This window comes from Lipotes vexillifer, unplaced genomic scaffold (genome assembly GCF_000442215.2).
Source record: "Lipotes vexillifer unplaced genomic scaffold, Lipotes_vexillifer_v1.1 scaffold1378, whole genome shotgun sequence".
Taxonomy (NCBI): domain Eukaryota; kingdom Metazoa; phylum Chordata; class Mammalia; order Artiodactyla; family Lipotidae; genus Lipotes; species Lipotes vexillifer.
Genome location: NW_006775104.1, coordinates 1,003,685 through 1,025,709, shown reverse-complemented (window position 1 = coordinate 1,025,709; position 22,025 = coordinate 1,003,685). Strand labels below are relative to the sequence as shown.

At 41.7% G+C, this 22,025-nt stretch overlaps 1 protein-coding gene across 1 annotated transcript in view; it reads right to left on the bottom strand.

Annotated features, from left to right (window-relative positions):
* The window catches only part of ROPN1 (rhophilin associated tail protein 1), a 26,585-nt gene that overhangs the window by 725 nt on the left and 3,835 nt on the right, over positions 1-22,025 (bottom strand). The window contains exons 2-5 of the mRNA XM_007449686.1: positions 9,607-9,734; positions 6,108-6,225; positions 4,663-4,824; positions 39-214 (exon numbers count right to left, since the gene is read on the bottom strand). Coding sequence (XP_007449748.1) covers positions 39-214; positions 4,663-4,824; positions 6,108-6,225; positions 9,607-9,722 — 572 coding nt within the window. The 5' untranslated portion in view covers positions 9,723-9,734. The remainder of the gene's footprint in view (positions 1-38; positions 215-4,662; positions 4,825-6,107; positions 6,226-9,606; positions 9,735-22,025) is intronic.

Here is a 22,025-nt window from a genome sequence, read left to right as displayed (position 1 = left end):
CACCCTCTTTCCCCTCCAATTGGTAAATGTTTACTTACACTTCCCGTTCAATGTAGTTGAGCATTCGACTGACGTGTGATGCAGAGATCTCCCCATCCACTTCAGCGATATACGTGTAGAGAAACTGGAAGGTGCTGAAAGGGATCCGGGGAGGGCCACCATCGTGGTCAGATGATAGCACTTCACACACTATCTTGAGGGTTCTGGCAATGGTCTGTAAAGTCATAAGGTTAAATGAGGAGACGGTCACTATTCCAAACTAAATTCCTTAAGATCAGTTTAGATAACGACAAAGAAAATGAAAACCTTGCTCTCATAAAATAAAGTGGGGATGATGTAATATTCTGGAAAGCTTGTATTTTTTTACACTCAAGTGTCATTTAACTCATTCCCAAAATATTGAGTATCTACTGGGTGCCTTTCTTTTTCCTTTCCTTCCTTGGTTGGAGGGATACTTTCAAGGAATTAAGTTTATAAGCTGTTGAATGCTTTAAGACATTTATTACTTTAATTAGAATAATCTCACTAAAGGAGGGGAATTTGCTTTTGTAATCTACAAAATTAGAATGATTTCTTCTTACTGCCCTGCAGTCTTCTCTCTAAAGGGCTGAAGTGATTAGTCTAGCTTGTATACTCCAGTGAGACACTTGGAGCAATGCCACAGGAGGGGAGCAGACCGCTTTCATTTCCTCTCTCCTGCCCTTGGGCGTTCTCTCCTGGAGGTCATCATGCAGCACTGTGTGAGGCAGTGTGCCAGGCCCTTCCACAAAGGAGGGTGGGAGGGTGGGCACACAGGAGGCTGGTAAGAGGTTGTCAGAGAGGATGGGAGGCCACATGCATGACTTGTGGTCCGCATGACAGTGATTTTGGGTAGATTTGTGAGCATGTGTGCACTGAACTTCCCAATTTCCATCTATAGCTCATCCTCTCTGCTTCTAAAAAAAATCCTACTCCCCTATTGCCTTTGTTCTGTAGTCCTCTTGCTACAGCCTCATCTAAATTGGGGTGCTGTTATGGGCTGAGTGCAAAATTCATATGTCGAAGTCCTAACCCCTAGAACCTCATAATGTGACTGTATCTGGAGATAGGGCCTTTAAAGAGCTGATTAAGTTAAAATGAAGTCATCAGAGTGGGTTCTAATCCAATAGGTCTGGTGTCCTTATAAGAAGAGATTAGGATGCAGAGAGAGAGAATGGGGGAGAGAGAGAGACCGACCAGACACATGCAGGCAGAGAGGGACAACCACGTGAAGAAAGGGAGATGATAGCCATTTACAAGCCAATGAGACATCTTGATCTCAGACTTCCAGCCTCCAAAACAGTGAGAAAACAAATTGCTGTTGTTTAAGCCACCCAGTCTGTGGTACTTTGTTACGGCAGCCTTAGCACACTAATAAAGGTGCTTTCTACCGCGAACATCTTTTGTTGATTATTCAGATAACTCAAATTCTATTGCCCTTATATGATTTTCAGATATTTTCAAATATTTAATAAAAGGATGAATGGATAAGAACTCTCTAGACTGGAGCTTTTTGGTAAAAACTTAAATAAATCGAAAGCAAACAGAGATCTGCATTCGGTTGCACAAGAAGTTTTGGTCAGATGGGGATCCACTCCATAGAGATAGCCTGTAAGCATCTTACAAGCCTCATTTTCAAACTCAGAGGCGAAAGGCTCAGAAAGTGAATTATTTGCTAACAAAACATGCCCTTCCTTCCAGTGAACACGATTACACGATCTCTTCTTGTATATGATTGGTAGGTATTCTAGAGGAAGGAGTGGTGAAGGGGAAGAGGAACACAGGTCTGCATAGTGTAGCATTGTGAACCACATGCAGATTCGGGAAGTAAAGGCACCTGCTTCCTAAAATTCCTGCCATTAGATTCTTCTATAAGGAGGGGGCTGGATTCTCCACATGGCCCAGAGATCATGGCTGGCTGGTGAACTGGCAAAGCAAGGAGGGCATTTCTGGGCTTGCCTCCAAGAATATAGCGATTAGCAAGAGTGCCACCTTCCTCCAGATGGTGACACCCTGACCACCCTTACATTTAAGTTCCCAGCAATAGTCCAACATGAACCAAGTGGGCAAAATGGGATGGGCCCTGGATCCGTAGGGGCACCTTTTATTTACAGACTAGACTTTCATGCTGACTTCGCCTCTAGGTGTTCTTTTTTTCTTTTTTTTTTTTTTGTGCGGTACGTGGGCCTCTCACTGCTGTGGCCTCTCCCGTTGCGGAGCACAGGCTCCGGATGCGCAGGCTCAGCGGCCATGGCTCACGGGCCCAGCCGCTCCGCGGCACGTGGGATCTTCCCGGACCGGGGCACGAACCCGTGTCCCCTACATCGGCAGGCGGACTCTCAGCCACTGCGCCACCAGTGAAGCCCTAACCTCTAGGTGTTCTTTGACATAGGGATGATGGGGAGCAAAGTCAGACACCTGAGTGCCTCTCAGAATTGGCGGGGTCCACTGTCATCCAGAGCCAGGCCTGATGGTGTCTCAGTGGAAGCAGAGAAGGTGGAATTGAACCACAGGGTGTTAGAGATCAAAGGACCTCACGGAACAGTTAGGCCAACCTCCCCGTTTTAGCAGGGAGGTAGAAAGAATTCACCTCATGGTTTCCTCTGCCCAGTTTGGGTGGCAGCCATATCAAAGTAAACCTTACAGCTGCAGAGGGAGAGTTGGAATCTGATTTTCCGAAGTCACTCTTGGTTACTGTGAGGTATGTGGACAAGGAGAGGACTCAGACACCTCCAAGGTACTGAGGGGCTGTGACACAGAGTACCAAAGGCAGGGAGCAGTTGAGGGCAACCCAGAAGAGACTTAAAGACGCCCTGAGCACCAGGGAGAATAGAGGTGAGCTGGCTGGGGGACCGTCGTGCTGTGAGAGAGACCAAAGACGTATGTGACCACACAGACGAGTATTTCCATGGAGACAAGAGATGCAAGAGAATGGGCTTCCCTGGTGGCACAGTGGCTGAGGGTCCGCCTGCCGATGCAGGGGACACGGGTTCGTGCCCCGGTCCAGGAAGATCCCACATGCCGCGGAGCAGCTGGGCCCGTGAGCCATGGCCGCTGAGCCTGCGCGTCCGGAGCCTGTGCTCCACAACGGGAGAGGCCACAACAGTGAGAGGCCCGCGTACCGCAAGAAAAAAAAAAAAAGAGAGATGCCAGAGAGGACCAAGGGATGTGGGAACCCTCCTCCTGGCTGCTCTGTGATCCCAGCATGACCACTTTCCTTGAACAACTGCCACCTTGCAGAGAGGAGCAGTGAGGAAAAATCTGAGAGACTGAGCAATTCACCTTAAAGCTGTTTTCAGTTATTGCAGCAGATGAAAAGTCCTGCGTTGGGTTGAATCTACTTACTTTCTTACTCCACCCTTCACGGGTAGGGTAGATGGGGAAGAGCAGGATTAACGACAGAGAAAGTATTGGTACACTTCCCCCCTCCTAGAACGTCTCTGAACATGGTGTGAGTAAACTTGTGACCCCGTGAGAATTTCATAAAACGTACCCATTTTTTATTTCTCCCCTGTGATTTTCCCCAACCATTGGGGCTATTTCCACAGAAGTGTGATAGTGCTGTCAACTTATCTGCCTCTGCTGCTGAGAGTAGTTTATTCATTGCATAAGGGTGCTAGAAAGGGCAGCGAAAAAGGAAAAAAAAACCCCACAAATGGCCTCTCCTCTCTAAAGAAATAATTATGCTGAAAGTTCAGCAGCATCCACAGGAAAAGTTGGACTACAGTATTTCTGGTAACTTTCCTCACTAACAAAAGTGTCTAATGTGCATACCCAGGATATTCGAGAAGAAAGAACAAGATTGTATTTAAATATACTGAATGATTCAAACTACCTTTTTTGTACCATTTAGTTTTGGCAGAGGCAATAATTTTCTCATTCAGTTTTAAACTTGTATGTATTTCAAGGATTTAAAAAAATCATTTTTCTGACTCATTTTCATTTAAGTTATTATAATAGTGTTTAACAAGAGTGAGTCCACTTATAAGATGACACCTAAAGCTTTTAAGTATGTATATGAACTAGTTTCTTTAAAACAGGAAAACGGCCTTTGCCGTTGTCAATCAAGTCAAATTTGGAAAAGGCATGAATTTGTATGAGCATCCTGCATCCCTGGGGATGTCAGGACTCTGAGTCTGGAAATAGCCTCGTCTCTCCTTTCCTGCTCTCTTCTCTCTGATTTTTCTATCCAATTATGCTTATCAAATAGTAGTTTTCGATAAGGCTGCACCTCTTTTTAAAAATCTCTGTTGGTATATCCTCTAGGTGTCTGAAACCCAAGTATAAGCCCACCTTCTACAGCTGGCTCTTGGTTACCTTTAGGAATATGAATGGAGGGAGTGGAGTGGTAATGGAAATAAACCTAAGTGCAATGACTGAAATTCATAAATAATCCCAAACATGCATTTTAGTCAACCTCTCCCCAGAACCTGATGACAGCGTTCCCCTCTCTCCTCCTAATCCCTGCTTCTGGCTGATAAGCAGAGAAATGACCTTAATTCAGAGAGGAGAAGGAGTAGACAAGAAGGGGCACAACTCTTCATGAACCCTGGAGAGTTGACTCTTCTGTTCTTACCAGCCCTCCCCCTGCCAGGTCCCTAGAGGTTTTCCCTTAAGGAACAAAAACCATTAAAGCTAACTTACAACTCCAAGAGAGCTGCAAGAAAGGGCGAGAAACTTCAGCCACTCAATCTCCTTCATGAAGCGGCCCACATTCATCACACTATTAAACAGGTCGGGTGGGAGATTCAGCACCTTCCACATCTGGGCCAGCTCATCTGCATGGACGATCAGTCTGCCAGCAACCTGCGGGGCCGGGGACAGACACAAGGCAGGGAATGAGGGACAGGACAAGAGAAGGCCCTGAGAAACCTACCCGGGGCAAGGCCCCGGTTCTCCTAGCACACAGCAAGGAGTGGGGGAAGGTGTCAGGGGTCAACAGAGACTCTGTTTGGCAGTTCTCTTTGTAAGGGTAGAGAAATATTCAGCCTAGTGAAGAACGTTCTGAGATATAATCATTCAAACTTCAGGTATCAAAGTTATGGGGAAAACATACATGTATATTACACTTTAATTTTTTTCTAGTGCTTTTATTATCTGCTGTTCCATCCCTAGGTTCTCCCTGTAAGGCAGATAAAGCAGCCCGAAAATGAAACCAAGGGGCAGAGAACTTGTCTGAGACCACTAATTAGTGGTGAAACTAGAACTAGATGTTAAATCTCTTGCTTCTAGACTCTGCTGAGTTCTTTGCACTAGACCCTGAATGCATCGCTCACGCTTTCCTGGGAATAACATGGGGTCTGTGGTCTGGATGCCTAATGTTGCTTGGTCCCAGGTACCTCGGGTCTCTGCCATGTCTACTGCACAAGGTGCTTGGTGGTCAAGAGGGAAGGGCGCAAATGGCCAGTTGTCGGCCAACGATGCAATAACGGTGCAGATGCCCCAGTGAAGTGCTACTACACCTTCCCTGGTCCTCTGATTCCAGTGAAATGCTAAGCCTCTGGGACCAAGGCCGTTGGCTAAGTCAGTCCTGAATCACCCCAGACCTCTTGGTCCTGGATCCTAAAGTGAAGTATAGTAGTGCTAAGCCATTTTTCTTGGGAGTTGGCCAAACTGCAAACTTTCTCAAGACAGACGCTCCTTATCCATTCACAGGACAGCTCCCAGGACAATATGGCTGTGGAGAGAGCCTAAAAGCTAGGCTATGTCTGCACCTGGGGTAACTGGGGAACTATAATATGCCCCTCCCCAACTGTGACTGGCATCGTATCTGGGCTTGATCAGTAAGGGACACACTGGCAAGGCATGTGGACCTGCACTTTCTGGAGAGAAGGAATTCACATTGCATTGAGCCCCTGGACATTCTGCCAGCTTCAGGACGACATGGGTTGACCCAACTGACAATTCAGCTTACAGCCTATTTCACCATGATTCCTATTTCCCCACAGGAAGATTTACTCTCAGTGCATGGTTTAGTGAATTTTAAGACAATGGTGAGTGGCCAGGTGACTTTTGTGACTTTTGTCTGTACGCACCCAACCTTGACATCGTCCCTACATTCCCCCTCCGTGCTGCCGTTTGGCCCTTACCCGAGAATGCAGGATCTTTAGCAGGTCCGGTGTAAGCTCAGCCCAGTTAGACAAAGTCACTCGCTCAGACCACTCTCTCACTGGAGGAATCTCTCCACGGGACATAGCCCCAAAATAACTACAAGAAAAAAAAGTTGGGGCGCTAGAGGAGCAGCCTCTAGCTCAGTGGCCTCTGGATGCTTTGGGAATCCCCTCTCCCTTTTCTTTGAGGGAAGGGATGGAGGAAAGAACATTTATTAAGTGGCTTCTATATGCCAGACACTGTTTTTAGTTCATTTATGTACAGGAAAACCCTGAATGTGTTACTTTACACTTAAGGTATCGAGATGGCTTAGGGAATAAAAAGATTTGTTCTTCTCTAAGGATGAGGAGTACCAAGTGTTTGGTATGGAATTCCCTGAAGCATATTAGGTCTGGGTATTTTTTTCAGTCATTCCCTCCTAAGTGTTTTATATACATGTGTGCACGTGCACACACATACATACACACATATAGGCATATATATTGAGATAGATAATATATTGATATAAGTATTGTATATGTACATATGCATGCCTATTTTACGTGTGTGCATATTAAAGGAGAGAGAAAATTATTTTAAATCCCCCACTCTTTTTTATGAAGGAAGAATCCTGGTACTTGGAGGATATTTTTCTTTCAAATATAAAAGTCTTTATGCTTGGTACGATGGCTATCTACATACTTAAAGTTGGTCTTAGGTAGTAGTAGGGGTATGTAATCTTGGAAAGAGAAGTTGGAAGAAAATTAAAATGACTTCCATAAGAAAGGGGAGGAGATGGGGTACTCTGGGGGGTGAGCCTGGAAGCGTTTCCAGCTGGAGAAAGTGAGGCTTGGGGCTGCATTGGGGAGGGGAGAGAAGTTTGGCAGGGCACTAATGGAGGCTCAGGTGAAAAGACAAGAGAAAAAAGGGTTTGAGATGAACTCACGTGGGGTGTGTGCTGTAAAATCCTCCTCTATCTTCCTTCAGAAATTTCAGTAACAACTGCCTGCCCATCAGTGCTTTGTGGAATGGACTTTGTTTTGGTGCAGTGTGGAAAACCACTGAGCCCTGTTTTGGGATTGATCTATGATGGGAAGAGGGGCTGCCTGCAGCAGAGACTGGACATGAGCAGTTGATACTTGGGGCACCGATGCCATATGGAAGGGCCTGTCTTCATCAGAAACCTTGTTGTTGACTACCCCTGGATCACAGCCTCTGCCCCCTCTCTTATTAATTTTATTTTATTAATTTCTCCAGATCCAGGTAATATAAAAAGAATACAGAGGGAATTTTATAAAAGCCATACAATGATGGGGCAAACCACTCTTTGTCTCTAAGCCACCGCACAATGCAGAGCAACGGCTTCCAGTACCAAACAAAACACCTTCCAGGCACCCGTGGGAGGTCACCAGCAGGGAGAGCAGAAGAAATACTTTCAGGCGACCTCTACCAATGTGCATGAGCAGTCTCCGCAGACAGGTCAGTGGTCGGGTGGGTGTGGCTCAGCAGCAGTGCCTTTGGACCTTGTAGCAGAGTTGGTTAGAGAACGTGGAAATGAGGCTGCAGTCATGGATTTCATCCTCCATGGGTTATTTAGCTTCTTTTGCAGTGAGCAGTTCCATGGTTCTTCAAATTTGTGTGGTCACACTTACCCACCACAAGACAAATTAGTTTATGTCCTGCTGATGTCTGGTAGATGGTTTCTTCATGGACAACACACATGCAGGGAAACTTTTGCTTGTGGTGAATTAAGTAGACATTTCATCCTGGAAATACTTTGTGGAGTTTTACCTCTAAAGTGCTGCAGGTTTGTAAGTTACATTAAACTGTCTGACAAGTGCTTTCCATGTCTGAATACACGGAGAGTGTTCTTAGATCATGTTCTCCTTTTTCATTGTAGTTAAACTACAGACTGATTCTTCACAGATATCTAAGACATTTATAGCACACGATACAATATGGGGGAGCAAGCAGGCTACAACAGTGGAATGTGTTCTCCCATAAATGTCAGGGATAATACCAAGAAATGTCATTTTTCTTGCTATCAAAGCAGTGCAAGAACAAAAAAATGGGGTTTGAAACTATTGTATAGTATAGAACAAAGTCTGTCTGAGTGTGCCAAGAGAAATTAGTCTTCTGACGCTAAAGTTCAATCTTAGAGGTAATATATAAAATTTAGACTAGAAAACTAAACAGAGTTCATTACTAGGCAAAGCAACCCCATTTGTGTCTGTTTTTATGAGCACCACAGGCTTATTTTCCTTCCATTTGTAAAAGCTTCGTCCTAGCCCAGCCCCGGAGCCGGAGACTGTGTGAGGCTCCTCTTAGATTGTGTCGTGAGCCTTCTCAAAGGTGTCCTTCTCACCACCTGCCCACTGCACCTCCTCAACCTCATGCTGCGGACATTCTCCCCTCCCTCAACCCACCAGCTCCACTCTGCAGCCTCTCACTCCTCACTGCCCTCTCCCACTGAAGCCCTACTAAGGAGGTCATCCCCAAGCAGTAAAAATCGCCTGAAAATGGTCCCCGGGAGGTCTGGTCAGCTCCTAACTCCTGCCCCAAGCCTCAGTTCCCCAGTTCAAGCAGGCACTTTTTGTCTAAGAAGCCATTTGGTAGCTGGGAGGCTTTGTGTGTGAAGCTCTTTCAGCCTCAGCCAGCAGTTATTGTGTAAGCTCCTTCCATTGAGCAGCCTCTGGAGGTGTCTCCTGAAGGAGGACACCTGTGGTGGAGGCAAGCTGTTTGCAGCCGAGCCGTTGCTCCGCTTGTTCCCATCACTCTTGCCTATGCAACGTGTACTGTACGGACATCCTTATGCTGAAGGAACGTATTAGTTCAAAGACACAGTCAAGAAAATAACAATTTCCCCAAAGACAAGATACAAAGTGTCTGGCTGGGGCGCAAGAATGAGTTTTAACAGCAGTAGAGGAAGGTGTCCCATTGAAGGAGTAATCTCAGGAGCGAAGCCACTTGGACTGATCCCACACAATCCTCCACCTGGGCTCATCACATCGCTCCCCCACAGGTGCACTGCTGCCATCTAGTGGTTAAGCCTGAGGATGAGGCCCTGGTTTACACCAGGGAAAGGCAGGCTAAGCTCCGCGGGATTCTGAACCCTTCTCTCCACTGGGACGGGGGATGGGGGAGGGGTGCAGGTGGAGGGCAGGGACAGGGTGGAGTGTGCGTGTGTGATGTGATGTGTTAATCTAACTCTTGCTGATTGCCCTAGGACACTTTGCCTATAGCCCTGGCGTCCTCTTGCTCAGTCTCGTTCCCTTGGGGGAGGGTCTTCATCCTCGCCCGGTTTGCTGTATTTACGTGTGGATTTTAAAGCACCAAAGCAATGCAAGAACTGAGCATCCCAAAGATTATGCCGATCAGTCCCGACTCCCAGGCTGCAGCCGTGACAACCTCCTCAGTTTTCCAAGACCTTCCCTCCTCCACCCCCTACCACCACCTCCAATAGGAACCGCGGGCTGGAGGTGAGAAAGGAGTACGTACTCAGCGGCCCACTGGATGAGATCTTGCGGCTGGGTCCGAATGGCGGCTTTGGTAAATTGTTTCAGCAATTCCGGCAGCTCCGGGGGGATGCATATTTGCTTCTGTGTGTGAGGCATTGATTGGTTGACCTATTGTCGGGGTTGGGGTGGGGGGCAGGAATAGACAAAATGAGAATCTCTGAATCATAAAATGACAGGAATCTTGGACAGGAGGTCATCCAGCCTCTGTTAGACACTCTCAGTATTGGGGAGTTCACTACCCCACAAGACAGATCTCCAAGGTTAGAAAGTGTTTCACTAATCCCTGCTGTTTGTTGTTGTAGTTCCTTCATTTGCATAAAAAACACAGAATACTACTTGTTCATTAAAAAGTAGAGATTAACAAGAGGTAAGCAAAAATATCCCTGATGATATCCCAAAATACTGGCTGTCTCCTTCCAGAATTTTTTCAATGTAAATATATATTTGTATATATAAAAACGGGGACATACAAAACAGCTTATTTACTCAACATCTTATCATGACCATCTTCCATATCATACAACTCCTGTTGGCCCAATAAGCATCGTAGCAAAATTGACTCTGTGAATCCTCTATTACTTGACGTTGGGTTACGTACTTGCAAATAAAAATAATCATTAAACAGCCATTTGGTGAACATCTCTGTACATTTGCAGGTACTCATCCACTTTAATTGTAAAAGAGAAACTTGTATATTTCACTCAAAAAGTTCCAGGACAAATTGAAACAAAACATGAAAATCCATAGATGGTATGCAACACTATACACAAATAAGCAGCAGATGAAAAGTCTTTGCTTTTAGTAAAGAGAGACTAGATGTTCTGAAAAGCCTTGTCTCTTCAAAACACCTGGATACGAGACAAATCCGAGCAAATATACCCTTCAGATTGCCTTGCTGAGCTTGCAAGAAAGTGAGGGAAATCCTCATGTGCCAGATAAGTGAGTAAAGCAGAAACCAGAGTGGAAAGCAAATGAAGAAATTAGGGCTGACTTGGGGGCAAATGTAGACACCAGGAACTGGAAGCTTTGAGATAAATGGCCAGGCAAAGACTGAAGAAGTAAATAGCTGAACGGAAGACTCTCTTATCCCCCTAAATCTGAAACCCTCCAAGGCTCACACACTTTCAGTGTGAAAGGGTGGGACTGAAAATATCTGCCTAATGGCAGAGGGGAAGAGGCACAGAAATCTTTCTCTCTTGCTGCTACTTTTTGGGGGAGAAATAGTCTTCCACGAATTGGTAGCCACAATCTAGGTCTAAGTTTTAAATTTATACCACCAGCCTGGTTGGGAAATCCCAAGACAAGAAACCAAAGTGGCCTCAGTTGGTGGTACTCCATTATCTTTTACTTTATGTTCTTTTATTTAGAGGAAGAAGAGTATAAAGATATTCATTTTAAACTTTGTAAGAAGTCAAGTACACATGGCAAAATTTCAAGGGTAATTTTACTATAAAAGTAATAGAACCACCAAATCAGTAGAAAGGAGAAGAGGAATTAGAAGCGCTAACAACACAAAACAAACTGACTGATCCCAAAGAAGAAAGGAGGGGCTGGGGGAAGCACAGGAAAGGCGGCTAAACAACATGATAGAGGAGAACCCATACATATCAGCAATCACAATAAAAAGGAAAGGTCTTAAATGTGCCTGTTAAAATACAGAAATTATCAGACTGGGTTTTTAAAACAGCCAGCTGTAGGCACATCTGAAAAGACACAAGGACCAGAAAGACTGAAGGTAAAAGGATATATGGATAAATAGGCAAATAATAACCGAAAGAAAGTTGATGTAGATGTGTTAATACCAGACAAAAGAGACTTTAAGGCAAAATGCATTGTTAGGAATAAAGAGGGTCACTACATAATATAAAGGCTTCAATTCATTGGGAAGATAGCACAGTTCTCAAAGAGTGTGCTACAGACATCACCATGGGTGAATCTCACGATGCCGGGTGGAAAAAGCCGTGTATTGTTTAGGGTCACAAATATAATAAGAACCGTATTACAAGAAATTTAATTATAAAAAAATATAAGAAAGAGCAAGGGATGATAAACACAAATTCAGAATGGCATTATCCTCGGTAGGGGAGGGAGAGGGGTATCATCAGGGACACACAACCGGAGTTCCAACACTATTAGTAATGTTCAGTTTCAAGCTGGATGGTAGCTGCCTACATGTTTGCTTCATTATTCTTTCTGCCTACATTTCCATTATACATCTTATTCGTATGTATGAAATATTTCATAATTTAAAAAGAGTTACTGCTACAAGTTGTTTCTGATAACTTTTCATTTTACCTCTAGCAAAGGACAGTGACTTATTTTGCTCATATTGTCTGATTATATATATATATATATGTGGTAAAATATACATAACATAAAATTGACCACTTTAACCATTTCTAAGTGTACAGTTCAGTGACATTAGATACATTCGTTGTTGTGCAACTGTCGCCACCACCCATCTTCACAATTTTTTCATCTTCCCAAACTGAAACTGTACCTATTAAACAATAACTCCCATTCCCCTCCCCATAGCCTGGCAACCACCATTCTACCTTCTGTCTCTATGAATCTGACTACTCTAGGGACCTCACACATGTGGAATCAGACAATATTCATCCTTTTGTGTCTGGCTTATTTCACTTAGTATAATGTCTTTAAGGTTCATCCATGTTGTAGCATGTGTCAGAATTTCTTTCCTTTTTAAGGCTGAATAGTGTTCTATTGTTTGTATAGACCACATTTTGTTTATACATTCAGCTTTTGATGAATTGTTGATGAGTTGTTTCCACCTTTTGGCTATTGTGAATAATGCTGCCATGAACAGTACCTGCTCCAGTCCCTGCCTTCAGTTCTTTTTGAGTATATACTCAGAAGTGGGATTGCTGGATCAGATAGTAATTCTAATTTTAATTTTTTGAGGAATCACCGTACTGTCTTCCACAGGGCCTGCATCATTTTACTGTCTGCATATATTTTGACAGGACCTTTTAAGTTGTTGTGCAATTGTTTGATTTCTATTCTGAAGGCTCAGTGGGCTCATGTCAACAGAAGGATGGTCCAACTCTAATTAAATAGGCCTCCGTGACAATACTAATGATAACCCTTTGTTGGTATAGAGCAGATATAAGAAAGCCTTTACTTCACCTTACTGCCTCTTCTAACAACTGTTCTGTGATCTCTCTTCATTTTGGGGCAAAGACTGTCTAGTAAGTTTTTCATACCTAGTCTTTTTTTTCAACGCTCAATCCTTGTTTAATCTCGTGCAACTTTTTCTGCTCTCACCATTCCATTGGTCCCTTAAAGTCATCAATTACATCTATTAACTTCTTATCTGTGCCAGATGAGATAATCCTGTGCTAAGTATTCCGTATACATTTTTTTTCACTTAATCCACAACATATCCATATGAGGTAGGTGTATTATCACCATTTTACAGATGACGATGAGACTAAGAAAGACGATAAAACCTTTGAAATGACACGTAACTAATAAGTAACGGGCAGGATTTGAACATACACAGGCTGAGGCTGGAGATGGCCAGTTAAACATGACTGTCATCCTTTCTTGAGGCTTTCTCTTTTCTTGATGGCATACACTATTCTTGTTTTTATATTTTCCTCAGCACCCCTCCTCTGTCTCCATAGCTCTTCTTCCCCCTTCTTCCTGCTAAGCAAGACTTAGTAATCTTCCCAAAGCTCAGTCTCTAGCATTCTGCCATTCTTGGAGAGCTCACATCTACCACGAAACAGTATTGGTGACACTTGTTGGTCCGTCCCGGACCTCTGACCTGTGCTACATTTCACACTCCTTACTGCTTCCAGGACATCTCCACTAAAACTCATTCTCCATCTCCCAACTAAGTCCTCTCTCCAGATTTGTTTCAGAACACGATACCACCATTTCCTCAGTCATTTGGCCTCTATTCTCTTTAATCTGTTGACTCTGTCACTGAATCCCATTGATGTTTCCTTGGAAATGTGTCTCCAAACTCATCCCTTCCTCTCTTTTTCCACTTCTTTTAGTCTGGTGTGGCCCCTCGCCTCCTTACGGGTAACCCTGTCTCGGGTCATTCTCTGGTCTATTCTGGCCAGTGTGTCAGGATCTATCTTCTACTGTTGTTAATAGGTGAGAGAGGCCGGCTCACAAAATGATAATCATATCCTGACTTTCAAGGTTCTCCATGATTTATACATGTAATTTTATACTATAATTTTTTTAATATAATTTTTTACTAGTATTTACGAACACAAATTTCTAACACGTAGTCTACTCTGGCCACTTTCCAAGAAATTATATATTCAAAGCTTAACCCTTTCTCATCCATTGTTAGCAGTACCCTATCCTCGGTATGTTGCTAATTCTGGCTGACTTACTTGAGGTGCCCTCCCTCTTCCTTCCCATCGGTTAAAAACCTGCACACCCCGGCCAAGGTTCATCTTGAGTCCATACTATGCCATAAGCCTTCCTACAAAACTTGAGTATCATCAAATATTATTTGTAGCACACATTTTACCATTTTATCCTACTCTGCCTTTATAGATCTCTAAAGCTGAGCTTCCCACAAGTGGTCATGGCAGAATGGGTTACAGGTGTGCCATGAGAGACTCATGGTTGTAAACTTTTCATAGTGATAACAAAATTTACAACCATTTTATAACCACTCACAATTTATAACAGTTGAAATTATATTTGGATACATATTTTGCTCAGTCAGTAAACTTTCAGATTTCAGTAATTATTGTTTTTTCACTTAAGGTTTTATGCAGAGCACCTGCCAGCAGAGATGCTTATATAGAATTTCCCCCTTTAACCACCATGTTAAAACCATCTCTGTAAGTCTGATTATTGTTTTAATTGCAATGTATTTATTGTCAGTGAAATCTTTTGTGCATAAGTGTTTCAAATACTTAGTTCTTCCTTTTATTTAATTTGCTTTGATTTTTAAAATTATTTTCTCCCCAAAAAGAAGGCATATTTTCATCATCATCATTATTTGTCTCTGATAAAACATAATTGATTTTGTTTATTTTTTTAAATTGTGGCTTGATTTATAGGTTTATTTATCCTTGGCTTTTGATGTAAAATATCCAAAATCTGATTCTGAATGGAATTTTATAATGACATTATTTGTTTATAGAAATAAAAAAAAGTTTGCTTCTAAAAGCAAATAACAGCGGAAAATTTAATTGGTTCAGTAAAGGGACTGTAGGCCTTTAATATTCTTATAAAAATAGTTTTCAAAATATTTTAACTGGGCTTCCCTGGTGGCACAGTGGTTGAGAGTCCGCCTGCCGATGCAGGGGACACGGGTTTGTGCCCCGGTCTGGGAAGATCCCATGTGCCGCGGAGCGGCTGGGCCCGTGAGCCATGGCCGCTGAGCCTGCGCGTCCGGAGCCTGTGCTCCGCAATGGGAGAGGCCCAACAGTGAGAGGCCCGCGTACTGCAAAAAAAAAAATATTTTAACTATACTTGAGTATAAGTAATTATATTTTGTGGAAAATTTAGCATTTTAATTATTAAATTAAATGGTAATATTTCTAAAAATTCCCCTTATCAAACACTTAATTTTTCAAAAGCTTTGTGATTTATTTTAAAATATTCTTAAGAAAATGGACAATCTTATTTTCTCTGAAAACTAATTTGTTGTAGTAAAAAGTTCTGTAGTCTCCTTAAGTATTTTAAATATACGATTTATTTTCCCACTATAAAGGATAATTTTAAATTAAATATTAAAGTCTAATTATAGTTTCATACTTTTTAGAGTTTCACAGATATATACATGTAGTCAAAAATATAAATTTAAATCACTTATTAGAAAAAATAGTGAGGATTATTTCAAATTTGGATTTGTTTGCTCTGATAATTTTTTTCTTTACCCAAATATCTGCCTAAATATCTCATTTTCATGGAAAAGTTATCAAATGAAAAAAATTGTGCCAAGTAAATTATGCCAGAGCCTTAATAGAAAATATCTATATTATACAGATAGTCTTTTGAGAGATTAATTCTTAAAATTTTTGATTTCAGCACCCCTTACATTCCTAAAAGTTATTGAGGACCCTAAAGATCTTTTGTTAATGTGGGTTATATCTTGCAGTATTTATCATTTTAGAAATTCAAAAATGTTTATTTTAAAATAAAAATAACTCCTTTACATGTTAACATAAGTAACATTTTTATGTAAAATAACTATAGTTTCCAGAAGCAAACAAACAAAAAATCCTTAATGAGAAGCATGGCATTGTTTTACATTTTCTGAAAATCCTTTAATGTCTGGCTTAATAGAAGACACTTAGATTCTCATATCTGCTTTGCATTCAATCCGTTTGATTTACTTCAATCACACATCATATAGCTTCCGGAAAACTCCACTGTACACTCTTAAGAAGGAGAGTGAGGAGGACATACTATATCTTAGTATTATTACAAAAATAGTTTTACCTTCATGGATTCCTACCCCCTAAAGTGTCAAGGATCCTCAGAAGTCCCTGAAACCACACTTTGAAAACCACTGTTCAGTGGGACTGTTTACAGCAGTGTTTACAACTACAACAGTAGTTTACATCTGATTGGGTTCAGGAAGAACTAAAGCCAAAATGTCACCCACAATTACAGAATCACTCATTTTAACAGCCTGCCTAAGAAATGACCATGTTTGGAACCAAATGAAGCAAAGGAAATATAAAAATGGAGTATTACTATTAGAAGATGCATTGATGACAGTCTCTACAAGACCAAATCAAAGTGTTTCCCTGAAGGGTGATGAATCTTACAGATGTTAGTAACAATGTTCAGTTAATAGCACTAGTTAGAATCCCTGGAGAGGAAGGCTTGGAAGAATATTGATTTGCCAGAAAGTACCAAAACGAACTACTCAGGATCAGGTATTTGGAGTAGGAACTAAACACTTTAAAACAAATAAGATTTTCTGGATTATGCAAGCAAAACGGTTTCTGTACTGGTGGGAAAGCTGTGATGGCAGGGAGGTGGGAAGGCTTTATGTCATATCTGTTCTCCATGTTCTGAACAGCTGAGATGCAAGACATTGTTTTGTTCACATAGAGCTCTTGTCTGTACATTTGCCTACAGATGTGAATTCCATATTAAAGGATGTTGCTAATAAAATCCAGGCTGCTATGGTTCTGTCTGTTTTTAGCTTTATGTGAAGAAACAGTCTGCTGTCTCCTACTAAGTCACCTATCAAAGGAAAGGCTTTCCCTCCCCCACCCTGGAGGTTAGGAACTAAAAGAGGAATTGAAAAATGTCAACGATCCTTATTGCAGAATTGCTGAGGAGAGTTTCTTGTCTTCAGAAAATTGGCTTACTTGACATTTTCGAGCACCGGAATGAATTTAATCAAAATCACAATGAATGTGTGAAAATATAATAAAATGTACCAACAATGCTCATAGATTCAAAGAAAACATGAGGTTAGAATTAGTTTGGGGGGAGTTTAATATTTCTAACTTCAACTCTAAAGAAGACTGGTAGCAAAATATCTGTTAGGTGTCACGTTACTTGGAAATACATGATATAAAAAATTTAAGTGCATTAGAAATCCATTCACATTATCCTAAGAATTTCAAAGACAGAAGAAATCAAATTATTCAGATTCTGGTTAATAGTGAGAAAGGAGTTCCTGTTAATTGGAGAAAAACCAATAAATACCATTCTAACATTTGCCAAGACCCATCGGCGAGGCAAGCTTTCTCACTGATGGTGACTATCAGAATTTGAAGAAAACATCATTAAAAACTTTTGGTCAGGAACTGCATGTAGTTATTTCAACACAAAACTTGATATAAAGCAAAATCATGATGTGAACTTTATTTCTCTCTAAAAGGTTAAAAATATTTTTATTTGGAAGTTTTATTCAAAGTAAACATTTAGTATCTTCACTCTCACTCTAACTTTTTACTGCCATTATGTGATAAAACTATATTTACTTTTTCAGGGCTTCCCTGGTCATGCAGTGGTTGAGAGTCCGCCTGCCGATGCAGGGGACACGGGTTCGTGCCCCGGTCCGGGAAGATCCCACATGCCGCGGAGCGGCTGGGCCCGTGAGCCATGGCCCCTGAGCCTGCGCGTCCAGAGCCTTTGCTCTGCAACGGGAGGGGCCACAACAGTGAGCTGAGGCAGCAGGATAAGGCAGTGTAACTTTGCATTAGTTTATGAATAGGAGCTGGGATTCCCTCAGGAGAATTGAAGTTGCTTTCTGAGGCTGGTAGAGGGAGGGGGTCTTTAAGATTTCTGACACCTATAAAACACCAAATCATGAACAAATTTTAAGATGGTCATGTGATTCTAAGATTGAAATAAGCTGAGTGAGTTTGAAAGAACCAGAAAAGTAATAAAGAAGATGTGGCACATATACACAATGGAATATTACTCAGCCATAAAAAGGAACAAAATTGAGTTATTTGTAATGAGGTGGATGGACCTAGAATCTGTCATACAGTGTGAATTAAGTCAGAAAGAGAAAAACAAATACCGTATGCTAATGCACATACATGGAATCTAAAAAAACGGCAATGATGAACTTAGTGGCAGGGCAGGAATAAAGATGCAGACGTAGAGAACGGACTTGAGGGGGGAGGGATAGCTGGGGGAAGAGAACACAGAGGGGGAAGGGGGAGCTGGGACAAAGTGAGAGAGTAGCATTGACATATATATATGACCAAATGTAAAATGGATGGCTAGTGGGAAGCTGCTGCATAGCAAAGGGAGATCAGCTTGATGCTTTGTGATGACCTAGAGAGGTAAGATAGGGAGGGTGGGAGGGAGACGCAAGAGGGAGGGAACATGGGGATATATGTATACATATAGCTGATTCACTTTGTTGTACAGCAGAAACTAACACAACATTGTAAAACAATTATACTCCAATAAAGATATATATATATTAAAAAAAAAGAACCAGAAAAGCAGGCTTATATCAAGTCAGGCTTAATCTAATTGGCAATCACATTTGGACCCAGGCTGTTCTTTAGGCCTCACTCTATTTTTATTTTGTAAAACAATAACATCACAAAAGTCATCTTTGAAATATCACTCAGCACATCACACTCCAGTCTTGCATCAACTCTACTCTCTAGTTCCTTCACGCCTGCTTCTGCATTGATCATTTTTTTTTTTTTTTTTTTTTTTTGCGGTACGCGGGCCTCTCACTGTTGTGGCCTCTCCCGTTGCGGAGCACAGGCTCCGGACGCGCAGGCCCAGCGGCCATGGCTCACGGGCCCAGCCGCTCCGCGGCATGTGGGATCTTCCCGGACCGGGGCACGAACCCGTGTCCCCTGCATCGGCAGGCGGACTCTCAACCACTGCGCCAGCAGGGAAGCCCCTGCACTTATCTTTGCCCTCCCCCCCAAAACACATTTCTACTTCTTATTTAATCTCCAGGGAATGACTTTCCCCTCACGCCCTACCTGAGTGAGATCAAGGATGTCAGAATGAAGTCACACTGCCATCCTCTGCCACCAGTCCATCTCCTTGACCTCCTCGTATTTCCTCTGCTGCTTGAGCTCTTAGTTCTTGCCTTGTCCAAGACCTGAGGAACCAGCATTTGACCCTCTACATTCTCCTCCGGGCACTGTCTGGCCTTCTCTTTAAAAACATTTTTTTTTTTTTTTTAACTTTACTATCTTTCCCAATGGTCTAATTCTCTTTTTCACTGTCAGACTTCCCAAGTGCACTAAGGACTGACTCGCTTTCCTCTCCACATGATCCCCCCTCCTTTAACCTCCCAGAAAGATTCCATCTTGATTATTATTCTGAAACTGCTTTCATAAATGTAAATATCACCAGTCTCCCTGACTGCTACATCTAGTGAGTTTCCCCACAACACTTCTTGGCTTCTGTATTGCAGTTGAGAAATCGATCCCTCTCTGATGAAACACCTCGCTCCATTGGATGATGGTTGTACAGAGTCCTGCTTGCCCCAACTCTCTGCTGTTCCTCGTTCATTTCTGTTGCTCACCTTTGTCTCCACCACTACTGTTTAGAAGTATTGCCTAAGGCTCAGTCCCTGGATGTTTGTGTTTTCTAAGCTATACTTTTTTTTTTCCCTCAAATTGTTTGTTTTTAAGAATTTTGATAAATGCTCCATGTGTACCAGAAAAGAATGTTTACTCTGCAGTTGTTGGGTGTAATGTTCTATATATGTTAAGAGGTTTAATCACGTAGTTCAGATCTTCTATATCCTTATTTAGTTTTTTGTCTGCTTATTCTATCAGTAACTGGGAGAAGTGTTTTTAAAATCTCCATCTATAAGGTGGTTTTGTCTATTTCTTCTTTTAGTTCTGTCAGTTTTTGCTTGATAAATTTTCAATCTGTTATTAGCTGCATAAATATTAAGGATTTAAAATCTTTTTCCTCTTATATTTAACCTTTATCATTATGAAATGCCTCACTTTATTTGTCTTAAAGTCAACTTTGCCTGCCAGTTTTCTTTTAATTTTTGCAAGATTAAAATTTTTCCAAACTTTTCCCTTTGATGTTTTGGTATCCTTTTGTTCAAGGTGTGTATTTTGTAAACAGCTAAAAAAAATACTCAACATTTTGTCTATTAATTGCCTCCTTTTTAAAAAAAGGGCATATTCACTGAGTATAGAATATCTAGGTTAGCAACTTTTCCTTTCAGCACTTTATGTAATCCCATTGTCTTTTGGTCTCCATTGTTAAAAATAAGCCAGTTCACCTTGGAAGGGCTCAGCACCCTCCTGGAATTTGAATTGATCCAGTACTCATTGCTTCTAAAGCTCCTTGATGTATTTACAATATTTTAAAAAATAATTTTTCTAGATTTTTAAATTTGTTGCAGTGGGTGGCTTGAGCTGCTGCAACCTACTATATTCTACCTGGAAGTAGAGGCATTTTGGGGCCTTTAACCAGAGCTCTATGCTGATGACTCCCAAATCTGCAGTTGCAAACTCTCAACCATGTTACAGTCATATCCACTATGTACCTACTGTAGAATCCCTCTTTTCCATAAAAGCATCCAAAACAAACTTCTTTTACTCTCTCAATTGCATTAGTCTGATATATCATGGCCATTTTTATACATCCTTCTCTTTCATTCCCCACTTTAGTCCCAGTGGACTTAAAAAAAAAAATCTGTCTGGAAAATAAAAAGGAACATCTTTCCCAAAAAAGGAAGGGACTTAATTTGACTTACAATATAGTTCAATATCTTCAATTTACAAGTGAGAGAATTGATGTACAAAGAGGTGAAGTCATTGGCACAAGCTAACAGTTTCTGTTGGAGCTGAATCAAGAACGTAGGTCTCCTTCATTGCTCTTCCCACACTATACCATACTGCTTCTCTCAGAATAAGGCAATTACACATCATGGATTTTCTCTAGGGCAACCCTACTTTCAAACACTATGTTTGACTCTCTCCATAAATTACTGAAATATCCTGGATATTCCCATTTGCATCATGAAAAGTACATTTTTAGCACCCTGAAGTGGAACAAAAATTATTTGTCAGAGTACGTTGTAATTTTTTGTCCTGAAAATATGATTATTGTCTTGTTAGCCATATTCCATACAGTTCCAAAGAATGGAAGGGTGCCCAGCATTAAGAGAGGCTTGAAAGTCAGTGCACATTCCATATCTCATTTAATCCTTATATCAATCTATAGGTAGGTTCTAATATTATAATCATTTTCCAATGCCAGGAAATCGAGGTTTAGTTTTCCCAGATAAAATGTCTTAACCACTCATGTTATCACATCACTTTCTAAAACCTTTAGTGGATCTTCATTTCTTTTCTCATCAAAATGATGCCCTGTCTGACTTTCAAGCTCGCCATGATTTGTCTTATTCATATTAGCTTGCCTCTCCAACTTTATTTAACAGAAGTCTGGATCTTTTTCCACCCTGGGCCAACCCCTGGATCAAGCCAACCCAGCATTTGGATACCAACAGCAATATTGCTGAGAGCAGTCCTACCTGACCTTGTCCTTTTTTTTTTTTTTTTTTTTGAGTAGTGGTTTTTGGCTCTGTTATTAGCAAATTTCTCCAAATTGCTTATATATCATGCTAGTACCACCTCTTGAAAGTTATGAGTTCCACATGTTTATTATTTAACAAGTGAACAGTTACCTCTTTCGAAGTGTCTTAACTTAGGCATGTTCATATTTCAAAGATTTCTCCCATGTTCATATCATGGTCCACAAGCCCAGGGATACTGTTTACAGACTGCTACGTTAACTGTGCTCCCTAATCACGGTCATGGAGCATATGGAACCCACAAGAGAAGCCCCTTCTTCCTCCGGGAACACACCCCCTGACTTTGGGACCTGGCATACAAACCTGGAGCCACCTTAACCTTGTCTTTCATGTAAATGAAAGTCTCCATTTCTTCAGAGTGAAGAGTCAGAATATTTCCCTAC